This window comes from Mastomys coucha, unplaced genomic scaffold (genome assembly GCF_008632895.1).
Source record: "Mastomys coucha isolate ucsf_1 unplaced genomic scaffold, UCSF_Mcou_1 pScaffold15, whole genome shotgun sequence".
NCBI classification, from domain to species: domain Eukaryota; kingdom Metazoa; phylum Chordata; class Mammalia; order Rodentia; family Muridae; genus Mastomys; species Mastomys coucha.
Genome location: NW_022196897.1, coordinates 11,619,631 through 11,633,051, shown reverse-complemented (window position 1 = coordinate 11,633,051; position 13,421 = coordinate 11,619,631). Strand labels below are relative to the sequence as shown.

At 37.7% G+C, this 13,421-nt stretch overlaps 2 protein-coding genes across 5 annotated transcripts in view; one reads left to right on the top strand and one right to left on the bottom strand.

The window, feature by feature from the left end:
- Positions 1-5,181, top strand: part of Hnmt (histamine N-methyltransferase) — a 35,876-nt gene extending 30,695 nt beyond the window's left edge. For all 4 annotated transcript variants that reach the window (XM_031369218.1, XM_031369220.1, XM_031369219.1 and 1 more), the window contains one exon: positions 4,149-5,181. In XM_031369218.1, coding sequence (XP_031225078.1) covers positions 4,149-4,510 — 362 coding nt within the window. In that variant the 3' untranslated portion in view covers positions 4,511-5,181. The remainder of the gene's footprint in view (positions 1-4,148) is intronic.
- Positions 5,182-11,782: 6,601 nt separating this feature from the next.
- Positions 11,783-11,965, bottom strand: LOC116091872 (small integral membrane protein 3-like). Its single transcript, XM_031373301.1, has one exon. The coding sequence runs from the start codon at positions 11,963-11,965 to the stop codon at positions 11,783-11,785; it is 183 nt and encodes a 60-aa protein (XP_031229161.1).
- Between the last annotated feature and the right edge of the window lie 1,456 nt (positions 11,966-13,421).

Below are 13,421 nucleotides of genomic sequence, written 5' to 3'. Positions count from 1 at the left end.
CTGAGCTCCCAGGGATTAAACCATCAACCAAAGAATACACATGCAGGGACCAGAGGATGGCCTTGTTGAGCATTAATAGGAGAAGAGGTCCTCGGTCCTGTGAAGGCTCAATTCCCCATTGTAGGGGAATGCCATGGTGGGGAGGTAAGAGTGGGTGGGTGGGTGGGCACCCTCATAGAAGCGGGGGGGGGGGATGGCATAGCGGATTTCTAGAAGGGAAATTGGGAAAGGGAATAATATTGAAATGGAAATAAATAAAATCTCCAATAAAAAAAAGAAAATGCAGCATGGGCATTAAGGTCATATGTAAGATTTCAGTGTGTAGCGTAGGTTGGATTCAAAGTTAATGGCCCTCCTGTCTTGGTCACTTGAGTATCATGGGCACCTGCCACTATTCTCTATCTTTGTAGTAGTAATGTGAAAATTTTCTGTGACAATACGTGAAATTAATGATATACAACATTCCCAAACTAAAAGAAAGCAATTAAAAAGCAGAGGCATAACAAGGAAACTATGGGAATTCAAAAAAATCATGAGATCCTACTATAAAAGCTTATACTCAACAAAACTGGAAAATCTGGATGAAATGGACAATTTTCTAGACAGATACCAAATACCAAAGTTAAATCAGGATCAGATAAACCATCTAAACAGTCCCATAACTCCTAAAGAAATAGGAGCATTCATTAAAAGTCTCTCAACCAAAAAAAAAAAAAAAAAAAAAAAAAAAAAACCAACCAACCAAAACAAAACAAACAAACCCAGACCAGATGGTTTTAGTGCAGAATTCTATCAGACGTTCAAAGAAGACCTAGTACCAATACTCTTCAGACTATTCCATGAAATAGAAACAGAAGAACCCTACCCAATTCATTACTGTAGTAATGAAGCTACAGTTATGCTGTGTACTCTCCCTTGGAGATGGAACAGTTTCTGTCTAATGAGGAACTTGTCACAATTTCCTTTCATAGAAGACTTCATAAGAGATCTTTTTCCTACTTCTATCATGTTTAATGTTCCAAATAGATTTTAAAAACTGATTGAGTGCAGATTGCTTTTAGCTTCAGAAGATAGAATGTATATGTAGAGGCATTTAACTATTATAAATTATTTTGATGAATTAAGAAAAAAACGTGAGGCATGAATCTGAGGTGAAATCTTGATGACTAAACTCAGTTCTTGCCTCTTGAGTTATTCTGCAGTACAAAGAAATTAATCTATATTATTTGAGCTAATTTTGATTGTTTCATAATCTTCCTAAGTGTTACTATGATCTTATGCAAAATAACTGAACAGCCAGAAACGTACATGCATTTAACCATGTTTTTATACATCTGCAGTAAATATGTAAACCAAACCAAATAAAGAAGTTTTTTTACTGCCTAAGGTAAATAAAGCTAAAAGTACATGGGAATAGTAAAACTAACAGTTTTCTGGTTATAAGCACAGAGAGTTACACCTGGACATGCATATTGTACTATGATTTGTGTAGTGTCTATGTTAAAATAGTTTTCTTTCAGTTATAATGAACTGTTCTGTGTAATGTGAAAATTTTTTGTGAAAATACATTAAATTAATGGCATACAATGTTCCTGAACTAAAAGAAAGCAATTAAAAAGCAGAATGTACAAAAATAGAAGATAAAAATTTCCAGTTCAATACATTTTCCCAAAGACAACATATTTTCATTCTTTTTTAAATGGCTGAGTGATTTTCCATTGTGTGCACATGATTGCTGGGACCTAAACAAAGGTAGTGGCTGTTTCTCATCAGGACCCAGAAAATGCTTGGAGGTTTACTACTCACAGGAACCAGGGGTCTTTTGATTCTCATATTTATTCACTTATGGGAGGGAGGGAGTACATTGTGAGGTTCTTTTATTAAATGGTTAGAATAGTAAATTCTGCAATAAAAAGACATATTCATGCAAAAAAAGCAAACAAACAAGCAAACAAACAAAACAAAAACAAAAACAAAACAAAACAATTCTACTAGTGAATCTAACATTTTGAGCAGTTTCATATTTAATTGCTAGGCATTTACAAATAAGAAAGAAAAGCATTTTATGGTTTAGAATATGGTATTCCATGTGAATTTTAGAATTGACCAAGCTCCTTTATAGATACAGTAGTCTGCTGGTAAAAGTTAATAAAACCCATAGGTTTTATTAGCATCAAGAAATCTGAAAACAAAACAGACCCAGGGAAGGGTATGAGGACACATGGGGTGTGAATACTAATGTACTTCCTACATATATAAACTTTACTTCTAAGCCTTAATTAATTTTAGGCTATTTGTCCAGAGACAGAGCCATGTTATTTGCATTTATTCACACATGGGATCCAAATAAGCTCTGTGTGTTTTTGTAGGGAACCATAAAGTCAGTAAAAGTAATAATTAACTTTGGTTTTTTTTTTTTTTTTTAAAGAATCTTGAGCCAGAAGTTATTCATTTGATGCACTTCATATGGTAGAAAGAGTTTTTGCTTTTTCAAATATGTAATTCACCAGATTTTATTACTGATTGAAGAATAAGGGATTGTCATCTGTAAGAAGTAAGCATTTTCAATTGATACTGTTCCTAAAAATGAGAGTTAAGAACTTAGAGTGTTCAGTTCATTAGACTAGAACTCATAAAAGGTCTTCCTATTATCAAAGTCACTACTTCTGGGAAGAAATTTTTATTACAATGAAAAAATGTCACATTATCTTTTTTTTAATGTAACCACTGAGCAAAACAAGAAAAGATATTTCAGAAATTTGCTTATGCTTGTCAGAAATATTAAATAAAAAGTATGAATTATAAAATAAAAAGATCACCTTTTAAAAGTTTAATTTGTGCTTAAATAAGATATTCAACCCAATTAAAGAAATATTACTGCCAAATATGTTGCCCATTTTCACCAGTTTAGTTAACTAGATTTGCTCCTAGTTTCTCCAGTCATAGTGTCTTATGCATAACCATTAAAAAACATGGAGTAAATAGCACTAGATTTTATCTATACTATCTTGAGTACCCCTTCCTCACTCTCTGTACTGGAACTTTCCTACTATTTCACATCAAAGGCTCTTATGAGCTTAGGAAAGTAAAGATCAGTGCCTTTGCCTTTCGGTGTTTTACTATAGCTTTGTATAAGCTGTGGGTTAACAGAAAATGATCAACATGTGTTTGAATTCAACTGACTAGCTGTTTATTTGTATTTTGTGATACTGGGACTACCAGGTTCTAAAGTACAACCAGAAGAGAATATGATTCATCTAGTAATGACTACATATAAAATACAGAAAGTATGTGTATTTGCAGATTTGTTTACATTGAAATAAAATGTTCTGTGGAAAAAACTATATTTTCATGTGCATATATGCTGTATATGGAAGTGGTCAGACAAAACAACGTAGGCGAAACAAGCAAAACTAATTAGGACAAGACAGGTTGAAATCAAGAAAATCAGGTCATTTAGTGGTCAGTTTACTATAATAGATCTTATATTTTCTACTGTGTTCCTTTGCTTCTGTTATAGAACAATTTTAACTCATAAATATTCACTTAATGCTAACTAGCAGAACTTTTTGATTATCAACATGAAAAAATGAAATGAATAGAAAGTTTAAACTACTTCAATTTTGTTTAAGTGAAAAGTATTTACACTAAAATATTTCACTGATATGTCTTTCATTTCTTCTGCTTGCTCACTCAACTCCAAGTTCCTTGGCTGACTGGTTAGTTCTTAAATGTACCAGCCTTGGATTTGCTTCAAATCCCTAATAGTTGTTCTTTCCATCTGGAGTAACCTTTCTTGTGATGCCTATGTGATTGCTGAAAGATTTGGGCTCAAATGTTGCCATATGAAACAGACTCTGTGATCACCATAGGTGAAACAGCAGTAGTTAAATGTCTTTGACCAAACTTATGACTTACTCTGTGTTTTTTTTGTTTTTTTTTTTTTTTTTTTTTTTTTTTGCTTACACTTTATATCATATGACATATTTAATCTTCTCCCTGGTTTTGTTATGCTACTTGAATTAAGCTTCACAAAGGGTGTGAATATTATTTTGTTCTGTGCTCTACTCAAAATGTCTATTATAATGACTGAGAGAAGCTAAATGAAAGAAAAAAATAAAAAAATAAAATCTTTGTTGTTTGCATAGGAACTAGTGGCTGGGAAAAGCTATGGAAAAAATATGGATCTCGCCTACCCAGGGATGACCTCTGCCAGTATGTCACATCTTCTGATCTTGCTCAGATACTGGATGACCTGGGTATTAAGTATGAATGTTATGACCTTTTGTCCACCATGGACATAACAGACTGTTTTATTGATGGTAATGAAAATGGAGAGCTGCTTTGGGATTTTTTGACAGAAACCTGCAACTTTAGCAAAACAGCACCACTGGATCTCAAAGCAGAAATTATGGAAGATCTTCAAGAGCCTGAATTCAGTGTTAAGAAAGAGGGGAAGGTACTTTTTAACAATAATCTGAGTTTTATAGTGGTTGAGGCAAATGTATAAGTCATAAGATATTCAGAGCTCATATTTTGACCAAATGCTGATTTATTTAAATATCAAATACATATTATTTAAGTATTGAAGTTAAAATTAATCTCACAATAGGATGCAATATTATCTCTCATAAATGAAATCTACAAATTTCCAAGACAACTTAGGCTTTCTTAATAACCATGTGGGCCAATTCTGGTTGTGATCTTGAAAGAAAATACTCAGTCTAAATACTGCCTAACTGGAAACATGTGACTTGAGTTTCATTAGCTTATTGATAATAAAGTTCTTTGCATTTTCTTAGTGTCCTGGAAATTGTTAGAATAGTAATAAAATATGTGCCATCCACTCTTTGAGTAAGGTGATATTTGTTGATTCACTGATGACAAGACTATTTTTTTTACCTGTACAGAGTGTTTATCTTCCCACTTTCTTCTATAGTAGTTTCTATCATATGCTTTATTAATAGCATCATAAAACCAGGGGCTGGTGGGATGGCTCTTACACAGGTCCTGTCAGGGTTCAGTTTGGAACATGCATGTGCTACACCTTATAACCATTTGTGACTTCAGCTCTAGGTCATCTGATGTCATATACTGGCCTCTCTGGGAATCAACACTTATGTGTACATGCCCTATCCCACTTACATAATGAAACTAAATAAATATTTAAAAGGATTATTATAAAATTGGCTCTTTGTTTTTCTTCTAGGTTATCTAAGATTTAGTCATCACTCTTTCATATACTAAAACTTGTATTTTGTGCAAATGATTTCCATTCACTTTTTCCTTTTTTAAGATTTAGTTTCTGAAACATCTAAAAGGTCTTCTAAGGTTTAAAATACTAATATTTTTATAGTATTTATATATATTTATTCTATAAATTTACTTATATATAATATATGTTGGGATTCCTTCTATGCCCTACCCAATAGTAACAACAGCCAGGTAGGCCTGGCTTGCTATAAAAGGGACTGTTTGGACTCTCCTACTCTGACTCTCTGCCCCTTTTCTCTCTCTGACCCCTTTTTCCCTCTCTCCCCTTCCCCTCAGCCTCTCTCTCCCAATGCTCTTGGCCAGCCTCTTCTCCTTTCTTTCTCTCTCTGTCCTTCTCTGTCTCCTCTCTTTCTCTGCCTCTACTCCTTCTGAACTCCTCTTCCCCTGACCCTAAATAAACTCTATTTTATATGGCAGGTACCTCAGGGGGAGGGATGCTTAGCATGGGCCTGCTGAGGTATGTCCTCTCATTGTACCATATCGCACTCCACAAAACATATCCTTGATTTTATAAAATATATCAATATATAAAATATATTATATCATAATATCATATATTGTAGGACCATGAAAGGCAGCCTGGTTCCTGGCTGAGCACATGCTGGAAACCCTGGTGACCCTGAGGAACAGCAGGCATTTGCCACGCTCCTGGACACTAGGCTCCTGACACAAGGCTGCAGCCCTTCATAGATTTGTGTTGTTCAGTCACATAAGGTCAACACCCCAAGTCCCTCCAGAGGACATGACCACAGGTCACATAGCTTCAAGACAGATCTCCATTTTAATGAGGTACCTAAAGGCCTGGAGGCTTAGCCAATAAGCTCCCCTTCCCAGATACTCCTCCCTGCAAAAGGTATTTAACCTCAGGCCCATCCTGAGAACTGGGGTACAGTTTTTACTCATCCACTTTCCACCATGACAATAAATGCCTTAAAGCCAGGGACTGTCTCTTTCATCAGGATCTGCCATGGAGAGCAATGGAGCAGGCCTTTGCCTAAAGAGCCCTCTGTCTGTTTAATCTCCCACAGAAAGCCTTCAGTGCTCCCAGCCATGATCTCCACTAAGCCAAGCCACCCCTGACAAACCAAGGACTCTATCCCCACAGGACCCAGATGGAGATCTCCCCACTTTCCCTGTTGACCTTGGGCTAGATCCAACCCATGGGCCCCCACTCCATTCTCAGTTCTTCCATGGTTCCCAACTGCACCTGGGTGCCCAAGAGCCTGAGAACCAGATGGCCCCAGTCTTCCTGCAGGCCCAGGAACCCCTAAGCCAGCTCCAGCACCCTCAGGACCTCAGACTGTGCTCTCCCACCCTTGGAGTGGTGTCCTGTGGCTTCCCATAGCCCAACACTCACCTGGCACCAGCATGGGGTAAACACAGTCAAAACTTCCCCTGTCCCACCTCCCAAGCAGCCTGAGCCCTGTGGCAGAACAGACACGGACACCACAAACTCTACAATATATGATACTATATTCATATTATAATATAAAAGTTATATGATAGCCTCTCTCCAAAGAGTTACCTTAGGACAGTAAGATTTCAGAGAATTTGAAAAGGCTTATTTGATGTTTTTGTTTTGTTTTAAATAATTCAGTTATTCTTATAATAATAATATATTTTAAGTTAATAAATAAGTTAGTAATTCATAAATAATTTCTATAATAATAAAATAATACTTCCCATCAAAACTGAGAAGGATCTAGGGAACTGTGGTTTCTATAGTACAGAAGCCTTAACTCATAGGTGATACATTATTTCTTCTCCAGTGAAATAAGCCAATTCAAGCCAGATTAAAATATATATAAATGCATGTTTATTAGGAAACTGCTCTCAGACAGGTGGGTTCACTGTCCCCAAAGCTGGAGGCCAGGGAAGTTGCTATAGGGAAGGAGAGGGGAGGAGAAAGAGAGAGAAAGAGTGCATGCATAGAGAAGGAAAAGCAGTGAAGAAGAAGAGGAGGAGGAGGAAGAAGAAGAAAAAGAAGAAAGGAGAAAGGAGGAGGAGGGTGAATAGACAAAGAAAGAGAAGAAAAATCAAAATATCTGAGTTATGTAGCAAAGAGTCTCTAGTGGGAAGGCAGCAGCTCAGCCCCTGGGCTGGAAAGTTCAGGGTTGGGGATAGGATATGTCAGGTAGGGACCGTGTGATGGTGGGAAAACTGCACTGCTATGTAAATTATGTACCTTGTCACTGGGTCTGAAACCCAGCAATAGGTAGTGTTATGATGACAGCATCATCATTTATGTTGTATAATAGTCACTTTGAGGTGTCTGTGCCCCTTCTTAAGCCAAAGTTAACCTCTGTGGTTTAGAGTCTGTTTACATTAACAAATAATCAAGTTTGTTTATAATAAACACAAACTAAACTAATTTTCTTGGACAGCTGCATTAGATTCCTGAATAAGACCACTGAAAGATCGGAGTAAATCTGTGATCCATGAGGATGGAGCAACTTCAACAGAAGGATAGAAATCAAGACTCTATAGCAATTATGACCTTTTGTTGGAAAAGAATGGACGGGCTATTTAATGATAGAAATAGATCGGCTCACAGATGTTATTTGTAAATATGACCTTTTCCTCATCTCTATAGGCCTTTTCTAAAATATGGAAGGGTAAATAAATTCTTATTGACGTTCATTTAATATAATGGAAATATACAATAAAATAGCTTAAGAATGGTCAAATTGTCCTCACCTTGCTCCTCCTCTTTTTGGGAGTCACTTTTGCCTGTTAATAAGTGGCTTTCTACTCTTCTTGGTAGGGTTTCACAACAACAAAAGGGCCCTCTTTCCTTGCTGATATGCAAAACTAGTTTGATTCTTCTGGAGGAATGGCCTGCTGAGACGTTGAACTCATCAGAGTTTATATTTGTAAAGACCCCTGGCCTGCACCAAGTGTGATGTGATTGCAGGCTTTTGATTAAAAAAAAAAAAAAAGTTACCATCTTTTGTCAAGGCAGAATTTTCCCCAGGCACAAGGCTACTTCTGGTCAGCTGGCTAGAGGACTCTTAATTTGTTTAATAAAGTGAGCTGATTTATAATTGTTTCACAAGGATCATTTCACACACGCCTTCTTTGTTTTCCTTTTAATTTTGTCTGTATTTGAGACAGTCTCTCATTTTATAGGCCAGACTGTCTTTAAGCTATAACCTAGGTGCTGTGGTCTCTGTAATGTAATTTAAGCCTGCTGTATCAGTCTACTGAGTGCTGTGATTACAAGGGTAAGCCACTGTGCTGGTTTGCTAAATACTGTGTTACCCTGAAAACCATCTCCACACATGCCTAAAACTTAGTGATAGTGTTACAGGTAGCCTACCAGAGATGACCACTCAGACCATTTTAGAGGCAATTGAAAAATCTTTATTTCAGCTGGCTGGGACCACACAAAGGTATTTGGGTAATCCCAGGTGTCCAGAACATAGGGGTTTTAAAGGCAAAACCCACATCATGACAGCATCTACAGGTGGGTAGAGGAGGAAGGGCTTTGCAGAAGCAAGTAGTTTAACAGAAGCAGCTAAATTAAGTCATTAGCTGTAGGGTTTTTCCACACAAATAGGCTGAAGATAAATTAGCTAGAACATTCTGACCTTGGTTCCTAGAATAGAGTGGGGAATTTTTCCATAGATAATTTCTCCTCAACAAGTGGATGAAATTCTAGGTAAACCTGAAATAGTCTCATCAAGAAAACAAAACAAAACAACAAAACAAAACAAACAAACAAAACAAACAAAAAAAAAAAGAAAGAAAAGAAAAACTTTTGCTTTGTCCTGTCCAGTAACAACAGAATGCTTTAGTGAATGTAGTTATTGACTTCTTCCTGTATTTCCTTATATTGCAAAGGATTTGAGATAGTCATATATTGACTTTCCAAGTTTGTTATGATTAAAATAAAACCAAAATAATATAAATTTGAAATGTTATTTTGTATATTGTTATGAATCTCTCAGTTTAGCATGGTGCCTTATATGCAGTCAATGATTAACAGGATGATTGCTGAATTCTTTTCCCTGAAACTTATACTTTGTGTGTTTAGTTTAGGATTGTAAATATGGCTTAGGAAATTAAGCAGGTGCTACAACAATTGCAAGGCATACTCAAGGCCCTGAGTTTGAGTCCCCAGCCCAACAATAACAACAACAACAAAAACCAAAGCAACAAAGGAATAAGAACAATAGAAATACTTTTAAAAGAAATAATACCCTCAGTTTAAACTGAGTTGTTTCCCTCAGAATTAGTATAAACATGAATTTACCTGTGACTGTTTCTGATATTTGCCCTTAGAGGGTGTTGTCAAATCCAAAGAGAAAATATACTATAGTAAACAGGAATTTAAGACCTGATACTTTCTTATCATAAAAATTACCAGCCAGTGGGAGAGTTAGGGAAAAGGCTGTAGGAGCTGAAGGGGTTTGCAACCCCATAGGAAGAAAACAATATCAACCAACCAGACTCGATCCCCCAGAGCTCCCATGAACTAAACCACCAACCAAAGAGTACACATGGAAGGACCCATGGCTCCAGCTGCATATGTAGCAGAGAATGGCCTTGTCTGGCATAAATGAGAGGAGAGGCCCTTGGTCCTGTGGAGGATTAATTTCCCAGTGTAAGGAAATGCCATTGTGGTGTGGTGGGAGTAGGTGGGTAGGTGAGGAGCACCCTCATAGAAGCAGGAGGAGTGGGGATGAAATAGGGGGTTTGAGGAGGGGAAACTGAGAAAGAGGATAACATTAGAAAGGGGATAACATTAGAAAACACATTACCAGCCTGTAACTGGTCTACTACCATGAGCCAAGAAAAAGTAGTGACCTCTACATTAATAAAATGAGATGGGAAATTAATAAAGAATTAATATTCATAGTCTATGAAACTATGTAGATCCAAGTATATATTTAATGTTTTCAGATACTTATTAAAAAGTACTTTTTGAGTGAAAAAAATAAAGAAGGAAATGACCTAGATATGGTGGAAGAGAAAGTTTATTGTAGATTTGAGAGAGAGAGAGTAGTGAGAGGCATGTGTATTTGGGCGGGTCCAGAGTAGACATAACTAGACAGAGCTTGGCCATGTAAGGAGAAGTGAGAGGAAAGAAGGGAGAGAAACTGCTGGCCAAGAGGGGCAGCCTAGGCCAAGAGACTAAGAGACTGGCATAGTCAAAATGGCTGAATTATATAGGGAAGGGCAACTGGCAAGAAGGGCAGCCCAGCCTCTGGGCTGGAGAAGTTTAGGGTGGGGATGGGTATGCCAGCCTGGATAGCCCTGTAGCAGATAGAGACTAAGGGCTTCAGGGGGGAACATGGCTGTCCACTTTGGTATATTAATAGGCACTTCAGTTATCCATTTATCCAGCATTTGAGACCTAACATTGAGTTATATTTTACCATTTTTTTTCATGTTCAGTGTGGCATTTATTGGGAACTGGATGCATACATCAATGACATAATACTATCCCAATATCTATGCTATCTTCTTAGCTAACAATAAATCCCAAGATGCCCTGACTTCAGTATCAAAGGGCAAGCTTTAATAGTCTAGAAATATCTCTATTATAAATATAAATCATAGCATCTAAAATAACCATCGTTGTTTTAAGTCGGGTTCAAAAGTCCTGGGAAATCTCTTAAAATAATAAGTACTTCAGACAGCTGTGGGGGCTAGAAGGGCGGGGCTGTAGCTCAGTGGTGGGATCCTTTCCCAGCATGAAGGAGGCCAAAGTACCATCGCCAGTGCTGCAGAAGATTAAGAACAAAAGCTTGAAGCTAAATACAACAAAGCTCAGACAGAGGGGAGCCCTCTACTTGTGGGGCAAACAAAGGAGCTGAAATGCTGGGCGGGAAACTTAGCCCACGGCGGCCCTGCATTTCCAACAAGGCTGAGATTAAGCACTAACTGAGATGTGAAGTGCCACAGTGCAGAAAGCAGGCCATCTCACTTGGTACATAATGGCAAAGCTTTCCTTCAGGAGCAGGGATTGGCTGAGACGTTTCTGAAACTTGTACTCATCTCCCTCCTCTGCCATACTCACTCTTTCTCCCAAACTGAGAAAAATAGAAAGAGTGTTGCTTAAAAAAAAAATCTGCCTTGCTGAGAACGGTGTGCATGCACCATTTTGCTTGGCTCGGCACGAGGGGCAGTGGCCAAAGCTCCTCTTTCCCAGTTTCCCTCACCTCCTTTACCATCAGCAGCTTCAGGGGTCTTTGGTTCTTCAAAGCTTCTCATCACACAATGTCTGTGTGGCTTCACTGCTCACAAACAACTTTGACCTCCACTGTCACATGGTTCTCACAACCCTGTGAGGTAGGAAGGTAGGGGTCATGACCCATAGCAGAAAGCTAAGGAGCCCGGGACTCACAGAGTTAGGTCCCTTGATCACATCTACACTGTTGGCCAACAGCAGAATCAAAACTAAAGCACAAATCCAGCTCCTGAGTCTCCCTGCTGTCTTTCTGAGAACAGGATAGGGGCGAGACTCCTGCCCTTATCACACGCCATCCCACCTTCAAGGGTCTCAGACAGCCCCATTGAGGACTGGGTGAGTCCGCATTCGGTAGATGATGACAGCAGTGGCCGGGTACAGGAACAAGGAGGTCATGATGACAATGGTAGCCAGTATGATGAGAACTATGGCCCAGATATCCAGGATGTGCTTGGGAAGCAGGACATCCACAGGAGATTGGTTGATAGCATCCATGTTGTCCCTTTCTGAAACTCAGAGAGTTCAGTTGCCTCGTGAAGGAAAACTCCACACTAACTTAGTTCAGAATTAACAGGTAACACAATCACTGGGCGTAGCAACTAGCACCCTAATTTGTAAGCCACTCTTTACATTAAATCCTCCAGTAACAGATCCGCCACCTTAACCGGGGTCTCCGCTACCTACATTTTGACCTCCACCTAATCTCCTTCCAAAAGCAAGACCCCTTCTCCTACCTCTCCTCTTCCTCGCTCCCTATATTTTACCATTTAAATAGTCCATTTAGTAGTCTAGTTGGTAGAGAACTTGGCTCAGTTGTATAATTATTGGTTTGATCGGCAGCATCACAAGCAAGCAAGCAAACAAACACCAAAACAAACAAAACCAAAAAACCAAAAACCAGAAACCAGAAAAACAATGTAACAAATGTGTATTTATATGTTTACCTCATCAGAATGATACTTCTAAGAAAAATAAAGACTATTTTCTGATGAATGAATAGTGTAGCACAGTTAGATGAAGACATGGCAGTTGACTTCTTAGGTTCAAATTCTAAGAAGTTTTGATGACCAACTGTATGATTATTCTTTTTAACCTCGTATTTAATCACATGAAAAATGAAAATACTCGTGCTAACTGTCTTAGATAAAATTGTAGAAATTAAAATAAGGAAATATTTCTTATAAAGCTCCAGATTCATAAGGATTGCTCAAAAATAACAACCCCAAGTATGATTAGTTGCTTATAGAAATATAAAATACAGGAGTATTGTAGTAGTTTAAATAGGTGTGACACCCATAGTCATGTGTTTGAATGCTTGGACCATGGGGAGTGGCACTATAAGGAAGTATGTTTTTACTGTAGTAAGTGTGGTTTCATTGGAGTGAGTGTGTCACTGCGAGGGTGTGCTTTGAGGTCTCACATGCTCAAGCTATGCCCAATGTGGAAAACAGTCTCATGCTGCCTGTGGATCAAGATGTAGAACCTCAGCTACTTCTCCAGCACCATGTCTGCTTGCACTCTGCCATGCTTCCTGCCATGATGATAATAGACTAAAACTCTGAAACTATAAGCCCCAACTAAATGGTTTTTTTTAACATTAGAGTTGCTGTTGTCTAATATCTCTTCACAGCCACAGAAATTCTGTCTAAGACAAAAATTAAATATATATATATATACACACATATATATAAAGGAAATATATATATATATATATATATATATATATATATATATAAAGGAAAATCAAAATAAGGACAAAAGTCTAGCATATAGAGGAGCCAACTAAGTTTCTAAAAGTGAAATTCTCAGCCATGGCTGTGTCTGTGAGCTACCTTTGTACTTCAGGAAGTCCAACCTGCCATCAAAAGGGCAAAACCATTAACGTTCCATAGCCTCTGATTTCTTTTCTTTTCTTTTTTTTTTTTTGCATTACAGTTTTTTTTATTTTATA